This window comes from Phasianus colchicus, chromosome 29 (genome assembly GCF_987193195.1).
Source record: "Phasianus colchicus chromosome 29, bPhaCol1.hap1.1, whole genome shotgun sequence".
NCBI classification, from domain to species: domain Eukaryota; kingdom Metazoa; phylum Chordata; class Aves; order Galliformes; family Phasianidae; genus Phasianus; species Phasianus colchicus.
Genome location: NC_143464.1, coordinates 5,196,277 through 5,211,089, shown reverse-complemented (window position 1 = coordinate 5,211,089; position 14,813 = coordinate 5,196,277). Strand labels below are relative to the sequence as shown.

At 65.3% G+C, this 14,813-nt stretch overlaps 3 protein-coding genes across 5 annotated transcripts; all 3 read left to right on the top strand.

The window, feature by feature from the left end:
- The first annotated feature begins 17 nt into the window (after positions 1 to 17).
- On the top strand, positions 18 to 4,509 carry CCDC120 (coiled-coil domain containing 120). 2 transcript variants are annotated; one of them, XM_090126671.1, is made up of 9 exons: positions 18 to 194; positions 279 to 385; positions 989 to 1,096; positions 1,563 to 1,725; positions 2,211 to 2,252; positions 2,335 to 2,485; positions 2,571 to 2,672; positions 3,158 to 3,604; positions 4,130 to 4,509. In XM_090126671.1, exons 1-9 carry the CDS (start codon positions 146 to 148, stop codon positions 4,179 to 4,181), a joined length of 1,221 nt encoding a protein of 406 aa, XP_089982797.1. In that variant the 5' UTR covers positions 18 to 145; the 3' UTR covers positions 4,182 to 4,509. The 2 variants fall into 2 exon arrangements, with proteins under 2 accessions (XP_089982797.1, XP_089982798.1); XM_090126672.1 differs by having other exon boundaries at positions 19 to 194; positions 3,158 to 4,509.
- A 70-nt stretch (positions 4,510 to 4,579) lies between these two features.
- On the top strand, positions 4,580 to 7,016 carry EBP (EBP cholestenol delta-isomerase). Its single transcript, XM_031611470.2, has 5 exons — positions 4,580 to 5,135; positions 5,366 to 5,664; positions 6,170 to 6,206; positions 6,298 to 6,428; positions 6,502 to 7,016. The coding sequence occupies exons 2-5, from the start codon at positions 5,385 to 5,387 to the stop codon at positions 6,708 to 6,710; spliced, it is 657 nt and encodes a 218-aa protein (XP_031467330.2). The 5' UTR covers positions 4,580 to 5,135; positions 5,366 to 5,384; the 3' UTR covers positions 6,711 to 7,016.
- Positions 7,017 to 7,734: 718 nt separating this feature from the next.
- OTUD5 (OTU deubiquitinase 5) lies at positions 7,735 to 14,786 on the top strand. Of its 2 annotated transcripts, none has more exons than XM_090126322.1 (9): positions 7,735 to 8,382; positions 9,512 to 9,602; positions 9,709 to 9,773; positions 10,217 to 10,373; positions 11,199 to 11,347; positions 11,804 to 11,989; positions 12,506 to 12,707; positions 13,162 to 13,275; positions 13,832 to 14,786. In XM_090126322.1, the coding sequence occupies exons 1-9, from the start codon at positions 7,822 to 7,824 to the stop codon at positions 13,948 to 13,950; spliced, it is 1,644 nt and encodes a 547-aa protein (XP_089982448.1). In that variant the 5' UTR covers positions 7,735 to 7,821; the 3' UTR covers positions 13,951 to 14,786. The 2 variants fall into 2 exon arrangements, with proteins under 2 accessions (XP_089982448.1, XP_089982447.1); XM_090126321.1 differs by having other exon boundaries at positions 7,736 to 8,382; positions 9,509 to 9,602.
- Positions 14,787 to 14,813: the final 27 nt, after the last annotated feature.

Genomic DNA, 14,813 nt, shown 5'->3' with positions numbered 1-14,813 from the left:
AAGCGGAAGAGGCAGGGCCGGAAGCCGGGGCCGGGCGGAGGTGAGGGGGGAGTGGGCGCTCGGCCCCCGCCCTCTCCGCTCCCCCCCGGCGCCGTTCCCGGTCCTCCCCCCCCCGCCCGCCCATGGCTGTGGGCTCCGCGGCCCCATGGAGCTGAGGGGCCACATCCTGCCGCCGGGCACCCACAGCCCCGCAGGTACGGCGGGCCCTGACCCCGCGGCCCCTCCGTCCCCCCCCCCCGGGCGCCCTTTGACCTGCGTTCTTCCCCCCCCCCGTTCAGGGCCCCCCCCGGGGCGGCTGCAAGAGCTGCGGGAGCGGCAGCGGGGGCTGCGCCAGGCGCTGGGGCTGCGGCTGCGGGAGCTGCGGAGGCTTTGCCTGCAGGAGGCCGTGAGTCACCCCCGATCGCTGACCTCGGTTCCTCGCCCCGACCTCTGACCCCCGGGGCTCCCCCCCCTCAACCACCCGGGGTGCCTGTGGTGGCACCCTGCCCCCATAAATCCCTATAGAGCCCCCCAGCTCCTTCCTTTTGCCCCCACCCCCGTCAGAGCCCACGGGGATCCTCAGAGACCTTCTCATCCCTCCTCCCTGTCACCCCCCGAACTGCTCCACCGATTGCCCTCCAACCCACCTCAGAGCCGCTTCTGACACCTCCACGATGCTCAGAGACCCCCCCCCCAGAATCCCCCCATTAGCCCACACTGCTCTCCCCTTCTCCCAGAGGATCTCCCTAATTATCCTCCATCCACCTCAGAGCCCCTTTGCAGACCCACCCAGGATCCTCAGAGCTCTCCAATCTCCCCTCCCCCCAAGCTCTTATAATTCCTCCCCTGGAACAGCGACTCCCCCCCCCCCCCTCTTTCTAAGCCTCCCCTTCCCAACTGAGGCCCTCTAAAGCCTCCCCCAGCCCTTCCCTATGTCCCCCCACACCCTCCCAGGCTCCGACTCCCTCCTTGCTGCCTCCCGAAGCCCCCCCACCCCCCCCCCTCACAGGAGCTGACAGGGAAGCTGCCCCCTGAGTATCCCTTGGAACCTGGAGAAAGACCCCAGCCCCCCCCGCGGCGCCGGTCTGCAGCCCCCCCGCGAGGACCCCTCACCGAGGTAAGCTTGGGGTTCGAAGTGGCCCAGTGGGTGCCTAGGAGGGGCCTGGGATAAGGGGGGAAATAGGGCACAAAACGGGTTGGGAGCTGGAATGGGGGTGTTGGGGCAGATTTCGTCAGGCTGAGGGCGCAGCAAACGTGGCATAAAATGTCCTCACTCCCTGGGGACCACGTTGGGATCCACTGGGCGCCCACAGCCCCTTTTGGGGGTCCCCAGACCCCCGTGTGCCGCACGGCAGCAGCCGCTCCCGGCAGCGCTGCGCCCCGCCGCCGCTGCGATGTCCCGTCGCCGCCAGCCCTCTAGGGGGCGCCATCGCGCTGCGGCCGGCGCTCGGGGCTTAATGGCGTCCGCAGCGCCCGATGGGGGGCGCTGTAAAGTGACGTCATTATGGCGGCGCCCGCGGATCGCAATGGCGGCCCCCAGCGGCCGGTGATCTCGGCCTTAACGTCCCGTTCCCGTCCCGCAGGCGGCTCGGGCGGCACGGCGGGAGGTGGCGGTGCAGCTGCAGGTGGTGGAAGCTGCTCGGCGTCTGGCATCCGCCCCGGGGCTGCCCCCGGAACAGCGACGGCGTCGGCAGCGACTGCAGGCCGAGGCGGCCCAAAGGCTGCGACAGCTCCGGGCACAGCTGGGTGAGCAGGGGGGGCTGAGAGGGGTCCTGGGGGCAGCGGGGGGATCCTAGGGAAAATAGGAGGGGTCCTGGGGCAATGGGAGGGGTCCTGGGGCAACGGTGGGGGCCTGGAGGCAATGGGAGTGGTACTGGGGGCAATGGGAGCAGTCCTGGAAGCAGTGGGGGGGTTCTGGGGAAAATAGGAGGGGGCTTGAGGGCAACGGGAGCAGTTCTGGAAGGAATGATGGAGCCCTGGAGGCGATGGGAGGGGTCTTGGAGGCAGTGGGGGGGTCCTGGGGGCAACCGTGGGATCTTGGGGGTAATGATGGGGGCTGCAGTGGGTGTTGAGGGGATTTTGGGGGGGGGGGGTGGTGATGAGAGGTCATTGGGGTGGGTATGAGAATCGTTGGGGGGGGAATCGAGGAGACTTAGAGGTGCTCTCAGAAAACGTGATATTTTAATTTAATTTTTTTCTGATCTCCCACTTCTCCGCTCCCCCCCCCAAAGATGAGAACGGGTCCCTCTGTGAGCTGCCTGGATTGGAGAACGGTGAGTGCCTGTGTGCCATGCAGGCTGCGGCCAGGAGGGGGGGCCTCCCTCATTTCCACACTCTGTGTTCCGTTCCCCACAGGTTTCCCCCCCCCGAAACCCCCCCTGAGTGGGGCTGGACGCCCCTCACCCCCCAGGGCTCCATCTGGCAGCCCTGATCGCAGACCCCTTTGGGCCTCAGACCCCTCCCCGGGGGGGCCCAGCCGCCGCAACTCGCTTGCCAGCCCCGCCAGGTGAGCCCCCCCCCACCTTCAAAGCCACCCTTCGTTTCCTTAATGCCCCCCAAAATTCTCACGCCCCACCCCCCCATTTTGGCAGCCCCGCCCGGACTCTGCCCCGCAGCGCCTCCAGTTTTGAGGGTCGCAGTGTTCCTGCCACCCCTGTGCTGGCACGCAGCCCCCATGGGCCCCCCTTGTGCCGGTGAGTGTTTGGGGAGGGGGGGGCACGAGTGGGTGCTGGAGGAGGGTGACAGGCAGGCAAGGGAGGCAGTAATGGAATGCAAGGTGCAATGAGGGGGGGGTTAAGGAGGCACTGAGGGTGTTTTGGGTGCTTGGGGGGGTTATTCTAGGGGACAGCCGGGGGGCGACAAGGGGGTGTGGTGGGATTATAAGAGGTTGTGGGGGGGTTATAGGGAGTGTTAAAAGACATTGGGGGTGAACGGAGGCAGTGGGGTTGGGATAATGAGAGGCACGGGGGTGATAATAGGGGCTGACAGGGGGTGTCTGGGGGGGGTGGGGGGGCAGTTAAGTGGGAGCATGGGGGCAATAAGGCGGTGCTGACAGGTACTGGGGTCTGGGGGAGTAAAAAGGGTGGCAAAAGGGGGGCAGGGGGGGGGCAGAAAGAGGCAGTGGGGCAATAGGAAAGCACACAACACACACAGCTGACTCCTCTGCCCCCACCCCCAGCCCGGAGTCCTCGGGGCTGCCCCCCCGGCCGTGGTCAGGCAGTCAGGACTCCCAGCTGGGGGGGCCCCCGCCGGGGGTCTCATCCCCCCCGCAGCCACCACCTCCCAGCTCCTCGGCTCTCCCTCCGCCCCCCCGCACCCGCCGTAGCAACAGCTCCGAGGCTCTGATCGACTGGGGGGGGGCCACCCCAGAACCCCCCCCCGAAGCCTCCCGGGGTCGCTGTGCCCCCCCCTCTGCCGAGCAACGCCGCAGCCAGAAGTGGTTGGCGCTGGAGGGGCTGCGGGATTGGTACCTGCGGCACACGGGGGGGCCTCAAAACGCCCCCCCCCCACCACCACAACCACCGCAGCCCCCCCGCCCGCAGCCCCCAGCCTGGCCCCCCCCACGTCGTCGCGACCCCCCTGGGCTGCCCCACTCTCTCAGCTACGCCGGGGCGCTGACCCCCAGGTATGGGGGGCACCGGGGGTACCGAGCACCCCTCTTTTAGCTGGGGGGGGAGGGAGGAGCTGCGGTTTGGACACTACAGACATTTGGGGGGGGGGGGGGGGGTTGGGGCGGTTTGGGGTCGTCCACACTGTGAGCCCAGATGTCCCCTTTTAGGGGACCCCCACATCCTTAAAACAACCCCATATTGGTGCCCCCACCCCTATATTGAGACCCCCGCCCTCAAAACCCAAAATTCAAGGAGCTGCTATCCCCCCCCCCTCCCCGAAGTGACCCAGTTTCTCTTTTCTCCCCCTTAATTTCTTCCTTTCCTTTAATTCGGGGGTGGGGGGGGTGGGGGAGGGGACACATGGGGGTGTGGGTTTCTCTGGGGGGCTGCTGTCTTTTCCTGGGGGGGCTGTTCTCTTGGGGGGGGGCCCTAACTACTCTTTCTTTTTTTCTCTTTCTTTCTCTTTTTGTTGTTCCTCTGTTCATTTTTTTTCTTAATTTCACCTTTTTTTCCCCCCCCATTTCACCTCCTCAATTCAGGGACCCCCCCACGGCTGACCCTGACCCGCAGCCCCCCGGCACCCTGGTGTGACCCCCCCAAATTTTGCCTGGGGGGGGGACCCACATTCAGGAGAGGGGAACCCCAATATAGGGGGCAGGAGCCCCACAAGCATTTGGGGCCCCACAAGTGTGGGGCAGCCTCACAAACAGCCCCCCCTCCCCCTCTCGGCCGCTCCTGGCGAGCGACCTGGAGCTGTTCCTCCTCCCCACAGCTGCATGCCCCCCCTCCTCCCCTCCCCCTCCCCCCCCCAAGAAGCGTCCCCACAAATGGGGGGTGGGAGGATTTTTTGGGTGGAAAAAATGGGGTTTTGGGGGTGGGCTGTACAGCCGGGTTTGTACAATACAGGGGACTGCTGCCACCTCTGCTTCCGGCTCTTTTATTTTGAGGGGAGGGGCCATAGGGTCCTTATGGATCCACGGGGGGGGGGGTGTAGTGTCCCTGTATGTGCCTAAGGGGGTCTATAGGGCCGATGGGGGGAATGCATTAGTGTTGGAGATCTGTGGAAGTTCCTTGGGAGAGTATATGGGCCCCATATGTACGTACAGCCCCTATGACGTACATGCAGCCCCTGCGTGCTCGTGGGGCGGAGCTGTGGGGTCCACGTGCCGCCCTGGAGGAATCCTATAGAGAACCTACAGGGCCTGTAGGACCTCATAGAGCCTGGGTGGGCGGAGCGTCACATTCCAAATATGGTCATGGCCACGCCCACGCGGAAGCCACGCCCCGGGCTCACCTCCCGCCCCGCCCCCTGGCCCCACATCGCCTCAGCGGCCGTCCCCACCAATCAGCGAGCGGTGTTGGCGGGCGGGGAGCGAGGCCATTGGCTGGAGCAGGCGGAGAACGCGCTCTGATTGGCCGGGCGGCGGGCGGGGAGGGCCGGGGGCGGGGCGACGCGGGCAGAGTGCAGCAGAGTTGAGCGCGGCGCGGGAGAGAAGACGCCCGAGCGGTGCGGCGGGCGAGGAGAAGAGCCCGCTGAGCGGAGAGGTAGGCCTTCCGGTCGGGCGGCAGGCCTTCCGGTTGGGTGGCAGGCCTTCCGGTCGGGCGGCAGGCTGTTCGGTTGAGCGAAGGCCCAGCCCGGCGAGGTTCCCGGGAAAGCGGAGCGTTCCAGGGGTGAAAACGGAGCGGACGGATCCGGGAGCAGCGCCCGGTGAAGCTGCGGCGCTGCCTCGAGGCCCGGAGCCGCGCTTTGAGCGCGTTTCCTCCTTTCCCCGCAGAGAGAGCGGCGCTGTTGCCATGGAGACGACGGCGCACCCCTATTGGCCGCGCACGCTGTCGCTGCCGGGTTACGTCACCAGTGCGCGACCCGGCTGGCAGAGCGCAGGCGCGGTGGCGGCGGCGGGGGCGGGGCTTCTGGCGCTGGGCTGGGCGCTGAGCGGGGCTGAGCGGAGCTCCGCCCGGCGCCTGGCCGCCAGTTGGTTCCTGGTGTGCGCCGGGGTGCACGGGGTGCTCGAGGGGTACTTCAGCCTGCGGCACCGGGAGCTGCCCGCCGACACCGGGCTGCTGGCTGACATCTGTGAGTCACGGGGAGGTGATGGGGCCGCCTCCGGGGGGTCTGGGGGTGTTCATGTGGATCTGGGACTTCCTATGGGGGGTTAATGGGGGTCTGGGGGGTGTTGATGAGGATCTGGGACCTCCTATGGGGGGTTAGTGGGGGTCTGGGAGATGTTAGTAAGGATCGGGTGCTTCCTATGGGGGTTAGTAGGGGTCTGTAGCTTCCTGTGGGGCGTCAGTGGGGGTCTGGGAACTCCTAGGGGGTGTTAATGAGGATCTGGGGAGCATTAATGGGGATTTGGGGTTGAGGAGGGGCCTGGGAGATGTTAATGAGGATCTGGGGCCTCCCAGGGGTGTTCATGGGGGCTCCTGGGGGGGTCCCAGATGAGGAGGGGGCACCCAGGTCCCCGAGTGGGTGGAGGTTCTGTGAGTTCTGTTCAGAGGGCAGTCGGTGGAGGGTGCATTGGGGCGGGGAGGGCGGTCAGTGAGGAGCTGTCCCCTCCCAATTAACCCCTTGTGGCCCGCAGGGAAGGAATACGCCAAGGCAGACAGCCGCTACATGACGTGAGTTGGGGTCTGTGGGGGGATATGGGGCAACCACAGGGGTCTCTGCTGCACCCAGCTGTGTGTGTGCCCCCCTTCCCCTCCCTTCCAGGAGCGATGACTTCACGGTGGCCATGGAGTCGGTGACGGCGTGGGCTTGGGGCCCCCTCAGCTTCCTCACCTTCCTCGCCTTCCTGTGCCGCCATCCCGCCCGCTTTGTGCTGCAGCTCGTCGTCTCCCTCGGTATGCAGAGTCACCTGGACGGGGTGCTGCCTCTTCGCCTCCTCCCTAACGTGACGCATCTCCCCCCCTACAGGGCAGCTCTATGGGGACATCCTTTACTTCGCCACGGAGGCGCGGGCGGGTTGGACCCACAGCGACCCCCGCCCGCTTTATTTTTGGGTGTATTTTGTGGGGCTCAATGGGATCTGGGTGGTGGTGCCCGCCGCCCTCATCGCCGATGCCTGCAAGCACCTCTCAGCTGCCCAGCGTGCCCACGACAGCCCCCGGCAGAAGGCACATTGACCCCCAGGACCTGTTTGGTCCTGACCCAGAAGCCCCACAGCCCCCCACATCCGGACCTGGGACCCTCGGAGGGCCCTCTGTTGCACCCAAGACCTCTGCAGCCCCCTGGCTCCGGGCCCGAGGAGCCCAGGGTCACCTTGAAGCCAACTTGAGACCCCCGGGGCTCTTTGATTCGGGGGAAAGGGACAAAGCTGGATGGGGGGGGGGCTTCAGACCACCGCGGGCTGCCCCCGAATCGGGCTCTGCTTTCTGTGATGGGGATTTGGGGGCGATGAGGTGGATTTTAATAAACAGTCTGGAAATGGAGATGTGTGGTGGGGACGGGGTGGGGGTCCCCGGTGGGGGGGGGGGAGGGAGCTCCGGGTTCCTGAGGTGGGCGCTGGGACCCGGCGGAGGAGAGGGGCGTGGCCACGTTCTGAGTGACAGCGGAGGGGAGGGCGCATCCTGCCAGCCGCAGCCAATGGGAAATTAGGTCGCTTGCGCTGGCCAATGGGATGCTGCGCTGAGGAGTTTGGGGCGGGCGTATGAGGGGACCAATCGCTGCTCGCGGCCGTCCTCGTGCTCCGCCTCCGCGCCGTCCAATGAACGCTCTCCCTCCCGACGGCCCCGCCTCCGCGCCTCTCGGCCAATCAGCCCCCGCTCCTTCTTAGCCCCGCCCCCGACCTTCTCGCTGCCCAATCATCGCCCAGCCGCGCCGTCACCGCGGCGACGCCCGTCCCGCCTCCACGGGGAGGGCGGAAGGGGGAAGGGGGCGGGACTTCCTCCCCGCTCTCCACCCAATGCCTTCCCAGCGGCGCTCCCCGCAACCAATCGGCGCTCACCGGGCGGGCGGTGTCGCCCAATAGGGCGGCGCGGCGTCCGGGGCGAGCCGGAAGCGCGGCGCTGGGGGTCAGAGGTCGCCGCTGTTGATGTTGACACGGCGCCCGGCGGCCTCAGCGCTTTAAGCCTCAGCCTTCAGCCCCGGCCCCGCCGCCCCGCCCTCGCCGCCGCCGCCCCGGGGGGGCCTCGCTCGGGCCCCCCCGGTTCCGCGGGGCCCGCGGGGAGCAGCGGGGCCGGGTCCCGGCGCGGCGGGGCCCTCCGGCCCTGCGGGGCCTTCCATGCGCTCCCCGCCATGACGATCCTCCCGAAGAAAAAAGCGGTCCCGGCTCCCGACGCCGATGCCGACTCCGGCCCTGACGCCGGCCCCGAGAGGGGGGCGGACTCCGGCCCCGAGCGCGGCCCCGGCGGCGTCGGGGAGCCCGGCGGGCCCGGCGTGGGCCCGCGGCCCCGGGCCTCGCCCCCTCCGCCGCTGCGGGGCTGGGCCGGGCTGCCCTCCGCCGCCTCTCCGCCTCCCTCCGGCCCCGGCGGACCCGGCGGAGGCGGCGGCCCCGGCGGCGCGGATGGCCCCGCTTCGTTGCTGGGTCTCGACGCGGCCGCCCTGGGGCTGCCCGAACCCCGCGGCCCCGGGGGAGGAGGAGGAGGGGGCGGCCCCGGGCACAGCAAACGGCGGCGGCGCGGAGGGGCCGGGCCCAGCGCGGGGGGCGGCTCCGGGCCCGGCGGTGGGGGCCTGGCGCTGGGGCTGGGGTTGGGCTCCGGGGGAAGCCCTGGGCACGACGAAGCCGGCGGAGGATACAACAGTGAGGATGAATACGAGGCCGCCCGCGTGGAGCTGGACCCGGCCACGGCCGAGCAGGTGGGGGTTGGGGGGAGGGCGGCGGGGGGGTGAGGGCTGAAGGGAACCCAGTGGATTTGGGGTGGGCAAGAAGGGATCTGAGGGAATCCTGAGCGATTTGGGTCGGCCGAGGGGGGATGAGGGGAACCCGATGGACTTGGGGGGTCCATCCCCCCCCAACCTTTGAGGATCCCCAAGCCCAGCGTGTTCCCTTTATCCCATGTTGCCCAGCCCAAATCATTCGGGGTCTTTAGGACCCCACAAATCCATTGGCTTTCATTCTTCATCTCCTCTTCGCCACCCCAAATCCTTTGGGGTCTTTGAGGACCCCACAAATCCATTGGGTTCCTTTCATTCCCTCCTGGACAGCCCACCCCCCCCCAGGTGGCATTGATTTCCCCTATAGCTCTCATCTGTAGGGCTGCCCCCCCCCCCTCCCCCCCAATGCTTTTGCTTCTCTTATCCCCCTGACTCCAAACCATCCCTGAGGTCACCACATCCCCAAACTCATTTTCGAGTTGCACACACACCTCTCCCCCCAAGGTGCCTTTATTCTCCCCTTTCTATTATTGTCCCCCCCACAGGATGTTTTTATCCCCTGTGGTTGAGCCCATTTGGGGCACTGCTGCTCTCCTCTACGTGCCTTTGTCCCCCCACCCCCACAGCCCTCGGTCCATCTGCAAAGCTGTCGCCTTCTGCTGGCTCTGTATCCCAATCGCTGCATCCCCCTTCCCCACCCTGAGCCCATCTTTACAGCCATCTCCCCCCCAGTGTTGTCCCCGACCCCATCCCAATGCCCACCCCCTCCACCCTGAGCCCACCCTTACAGCCACCCCCTCCACACTGAGCCCACCCCTCCACTCTTGGGTGTCCCCCCCCCCCCCCACATCCTGGGCCCATTCCTACACCCTAACTCCCCCGGTGACCCTTCCTCACCCTGGGCTCACCCTTATAGCCCCCCCACCCCCAGTGTCCCTTCCTCACCCTTGAGCCCATCCCCCCTCGGTTCCTGCCCTCCCCCCCCCCAACCCCATCCCAATGCCCATCTCCCTGCCCCCTCCCCCCCACCCTTATGCCCATCCCCTTCCCCACCCTGAGCCCCCCCTCCTTGTGTGCCCCCCCGCCCTGAGCCCTGCTGTGTCTCCAGCAGGAGCACCGGTTTGAGAAAGCTCTGCGGGAGAAGAAAGGCTTCATCATCAAACGCATGAAGGAGGACGGTGCCTGCCTGTTCCGGGCTGTGGGTGAGCCCCCACCCTTGTGCTCCCCCCCCCCCCAGCCCCCTTATCACAGCATTATCACCCCCCTGCGTTGCTTCACACGGCTCTCACTTTGTGCCCCCCCCCCCAGCTGATCAGGTGTACGGAGATCAGGACATGCATGAAGTGGTGCGGAAGCACTGCATGGATTATCTGGTGAGGGGGGGGGAGACTTCGTGATGGGGGGGCTGGAAAGCACTGGGATGTACTGGGAGGGGTCTGGGGAGCGAATAGGTGGGCACTGGGATGTACTGGGGGGCACTGGGGGGGAATTGGGGGGGTACTGAAAGGAACTGAGGTGTCCCGCGGGGTCCTTCGGTGTCCTGGCAGCCAACTGTGGGGCACTGGGAGGGATTGGGAAGCATTGAGGGGGGCACTGGGATGTACTGGGAAGTACTGGGCCATACTGGGGAGCGAACAGGGGGGTACTGGGATGTACTGGGGGGCACTGAAAGGAACTGAGGTGCCCTGGGGGGTATTTTGGTGTCCTAAGAGCCAACTGTGGGGTACTGGGAGGGATTGAAAAGCATTGAGGGGGGCACTGGGGCGTACTGGGAAATACTGGGCCATACTGGGCCTCACCCCTGCCGTGTCCTCAGATGAAGAACGCCGACTATTTCTCCAACTACGTGACAGAGGATTTCACCACTTACATCAACCGCAAGCGCAAAAGCACCTGCCATGGGAACCACATTGAGATGCAGGCCATGGCCGAGATGTACAACCGACCCGTCGAGGTCTACCAGTACGGCACTGGTACGGCCCCAGTATGGCTGGGAGACCCCGCAGAGGGGCTATGGGACCCCACAAGGGGCCGTCAGCCCCCCAGTTTGACCTGGAGATCCCTCTGGTGCCTTTGTGGGGTGCTGATGTGGGGGTCTCTGTTCAGACTGAGGGTCCTGGGGTGTTGTTCTGGCCTTTTATGGGGAGGGGTTGGGGTCCCTATGGGTCCTCAGGGAGTGTTTTGGGGTCCCTATGGGTGCACAGGGACCATTTGGGGTTCCAAAGGTGCCATTTAGAGGGTTTTCCAGGTTGTTTGGGGGTCTCTATGGGTCCCCAGGCAGTGTTTTGGGGTCCCTATGGGTGGACAGGGATGATTTTGGGGCTCACAGATGCTGTTCAGAGGGTTTTCCAGGCTGTTTTAGGGTCCCTATGGGTCCCCAAGCAGTGTTTTTGGGGCCCCTATGGGTCTCCAAGCACTGCTGTGGGGGCTTTCCATGCACTTTTGGGGTCCCATGGTTCCCCAGATGCTGCTTTGGGGGTTTCCATGTAGCCATGGGGGGCCCAGGTGCCATTTTGGGATCTCTGCCCACCCCATGTGGTGTTTTTGGAGTTCTCTGTGGGTCCCACGGTGCCTTTTTGGGACCCACAGGTGGTCGTGGGTCCGTGAGCCCCTAGGTGGCGTTTTTTTGGGGTTTTCCAGATGGCCATGGAGCCCTTCTGAGCCCCCAGGCAGCACTTTGGGGCACTCAGATTTCCTTTTAGGGTCCGGAGGGTCCCCAGGTTCTGCTATGGGGGTGACTGTGGGGTCTGCCCCCCCCCCCCCATTCCTGGGGGTCTCACGTGCTGCCGTCCCCACAGAGCCCATCAACACCTTCCATGGGATCCAGCACAACGAGGACGAGCCCATCCGGGTCAGCTACCACCGCAACATCCACTACAACTCCGTCGTCAACCCCAACAAAGCCACCATTGGGGTGGGGCTGGGGCTGCCGTCCTTCAAACCTGGGGTCAGTGGGGCACGGGGGGGGGCGGCTGTTTCGTGTTGCGAATGGGCGTGGCCTGCGGGAAGGGGGCGTGGTTTGCTGCTAGGAGGCGTGGCCACGTGTCAGCATCTCACATAGTGACGCGGTGGGGGGCGTGGTCTGTGAGGTTGGGGGCGTGGCCTGGGAGGAAGTGGGTGTGGTTTGCCAAGAGGGGGCATGGCCTGATAAAATGGGGGCGTGGTTTGCTGTTAGGGGGCGTGGCCACGTGTCAGCATCTTGCTGGTAGTGACGCGGTGGGGGCGTGGTCAGACGGGGCGTGGCCTCTCTGAAAGTGGGCGTGGTTTCCTGTTGGGGGCGTGGCTACGTGGTGGTATCTTGCAGGTGGTGACGTGAAGAGGGGGCGTGGCCAGATTGGGGCGTAGTCTGAGGGGTGTGGCTTGATGGAAGGGGGTGTGGCTTACACGGTGGCCCCGCCCACAGCTGGCAGAGCAGTCGCTGATGAAGAGCGCCATCAAGACGTCGGAGGAGTCGTGGATCGAGCAGCAGATGCTGGAGGACAAGAAGCGTGCCACCGACTGGGAGGCCACCAATGAGGCCATCGAGGAGCAGGTGGCCCGCGAGTCCTACCTGCAGTGGCTGCGTGACCAGGAGAAGCAGGCCCGGCAGGTCCGCCTGCCCCCATCCCACCCTGCTGTGGGTTCTGGGTCCCGCTTTGCACCTCTCATCCCTCCCCTCCGACCCGTTCCACCGCCGCGCTCATCCCTATCCGCACCCATTCCTTTGCTCCGCACCTCACGGGGCCCCCAGGATCCCCCCCGTCCCCATTGGGGATGCCTGAAGCCACCCCCATCCCCACATGGGGAGGGATTCCCTGCTGCCCTCATGTGTGGCCCCCCATATAGGTCTGCATATACACGACACCCCATATGTGTCCCATTCAGCTGACCCCTTTGCTGCTCCTCCACATATAGCCCCCCCACATATGACCCCCCCCCCGTTATATGACTGCTCATCTGACCCCCTCCCCATTTGTGACTCTCTCATCTACCCCCCCCCCACATCTTACCCCTATTGCTGAGCCCCCATGCCTGACTCCCACATCTGCCCCCCCTCCTCCCCATAGCTGCCCACCCCCCATAGCTGCCCCCCATCACTGACCCCCCTGCCTTCATTCCCCCCCAGCCCCGCAAGGCCAGCGCCACGTGCAGCTCAGCCACAGCAGCGGCCTCCAGCGGTCTGGAGGAGTGGAGCGGCCGCTCCCCCCGGCCCCGCAGCGCCGCCCCCTCCCCGGAGCACCCCGGGCTGCACCCCGAAGCCCCCGGCCCCAAACCCCCATCGCCCAGCGTCCCTCCCCCCGGAAAACCCCCGTCGCCCTGTGCCCCAGGTGGGTTTGGGTGGGTTTGGGGTGCTAAAGGGGGGGGGGGGGATGGGAGGTAAATGGGGGCTATAGGGGGTGTGGAGGGGCTGCGGGGGGGTTGTGGGGTTCTGAGGGGCATAAAATGGGGTTTATGGGGTTCTAGTGGGGATAAAGTGGCATTTGTGGGGTTGTAAGCAGCATAAAGTGAGGCTATTGGGTGCAGGAGATAATGGCATGCTGAGGAGTATTAAATAGGATTATTGGGGCCTGAATGGGAGTTTTTGGGGGTGGCCAGAGAGGGGCTGTGGGGTTACTGGAGGACTAAATGGCGTTCTAGGGTATGCGATGGGGGGGGCAGAAAATGGGGATTACGGGGGTCGTGGGGGTATAATGGGGGTTGTGGGGGTGCTGGAAGGGCCTGGGGGTCTCAGTGGTGTTATGGGGTGTCTGCCCCCTCCCCCCCAACTCTGTCACCCCACAGGGACCAGCAGCCAGCTGGGGGCAGGGGGGGGCCGGGCCACCCCCCCGCTGGTGTCCCTTTACCCCGCATTGGAGTGCCGTGCCATCATGCAGCAGATGTCCCCCACCGCCTTTGGTGAGGAGGGGGGTCTTTGGGGGGGGGTCTTTAGGGTCTTTTTGGGAGGGGGGTTCTTTCATTTTAAGCTTTTTTAGTAGCGGGGGAGGTGTGCTTTATGTGTGGTTTTCGGTCTTGCAACGGTTCTTTTGGGTGAAAATGAAGCTGTGATGTTTGTGGGGGGGTTATTTTGGGGGGGAGGGAAGGGGGGTTCAAAGCATTTCCCCCACTGCAACTTTGCTTTTGTTGAAATCGTTTTTCTGGGGTCATTTTTAGGGGACATTTTGGTGCTATTTGGTATTTATTGGAGAGGGAGAAAAAGAATTCTTTGGAGTTCAGTTTGCTGAACGGGAGGCTTGGGGGGGGGGGGTCAGGGGGTCCGTACCACTGTCCCATGCCCCCTCCCCCCAGTTCCCCATGGTGCCATGCTGAAGGCAATGCTTTGCTATGGGGTTCTCCCCCCCTTTAATTTTTACAGCAGCTCTTTGAATTTTTACAATTCTCCCCCCTTCCACCCCTCCCTCACCTCCCCCCCATTCCATTCATTTTCCCCCCCCCTGCCTCCCCCCCCACCCAGGCCTCAACGACTGGGAGGACGACGAGATCCTGGCGTCGGTGCTGGCCGTCTCGCAGCAGGAGTACCTGGAGACCATGAAGACCTCCCGCCACAGAGACCCCAACCCCGACAAAAGTTGATATTGAACCCCTGGACTGCAAACCCCCAGACCCCCCTCCCCCACTTGCCTGCTGCCCCCCCCCTCCCCCTCTCCTCCTCCCCCCCCACAAAAAAATCCCCACAGCTCCACATCAAAGCCCACCCAGGGACCTCGAGGCATGCACGGCCGGGGGGGGCCCCCCCTCCCCAGTGCAGGAGTGGGAGGGGGACACAGCGCTGGACGCCGCCAGACGAACCTCGGCTTTATTATGAATTTTTTTTGGGGGGAGGGACTGGGGGGGGGAGGGGGGTTGTTGGACCCCCTCCCCTCATGAAAGCTGGGGGGTGGGGGAGGGGAAAGGAGGGAGGGTGAAGGGCTCCTATTTTTTCTAGGGTCACCCCTTTCCCTTTGGGGTTTTACTATATTTTGATGGGGTGGGGTCCCACTCTCTGTCATCCCCCCCCTGCTTTCACAGAGCATCCAACCCCCCCCACACACCAATTGGGGGGGAGGGGGGGAAAGGGATGGGGTGCTGCCCCTCCCCCCGCCCCACTCTGCGCCCCAAAATTAAACTGATGCCCAGCAGCCCCCCCGCCCCTTCTCTTCGGGGGGGACCCCCTCTACCCTCCCCCACCCCTTCGTTTGGAGGAGCCCCCCCAGCATACTGAGGGGGGGGGAGAGGTGGGCTGCGCCGGTTTGGGGGAGGGTGCTGTGTCCTTTGAGGGGCGTTTTAAGGGGGATTTTCTGTCCTTTAAGGAACTCTTTGGGGTCTCTCCGTGGTCTCTGGGGAGCGGGCGTGCGTGAGAAGCGTTTGAAGGGTCTGGAAATGATGCGAGGGACAAAATAAAAGCGGGGAGGGCGCAGCCGCGGGCATGGGCTGAGTTGTGGAGAGCCATTTACTGG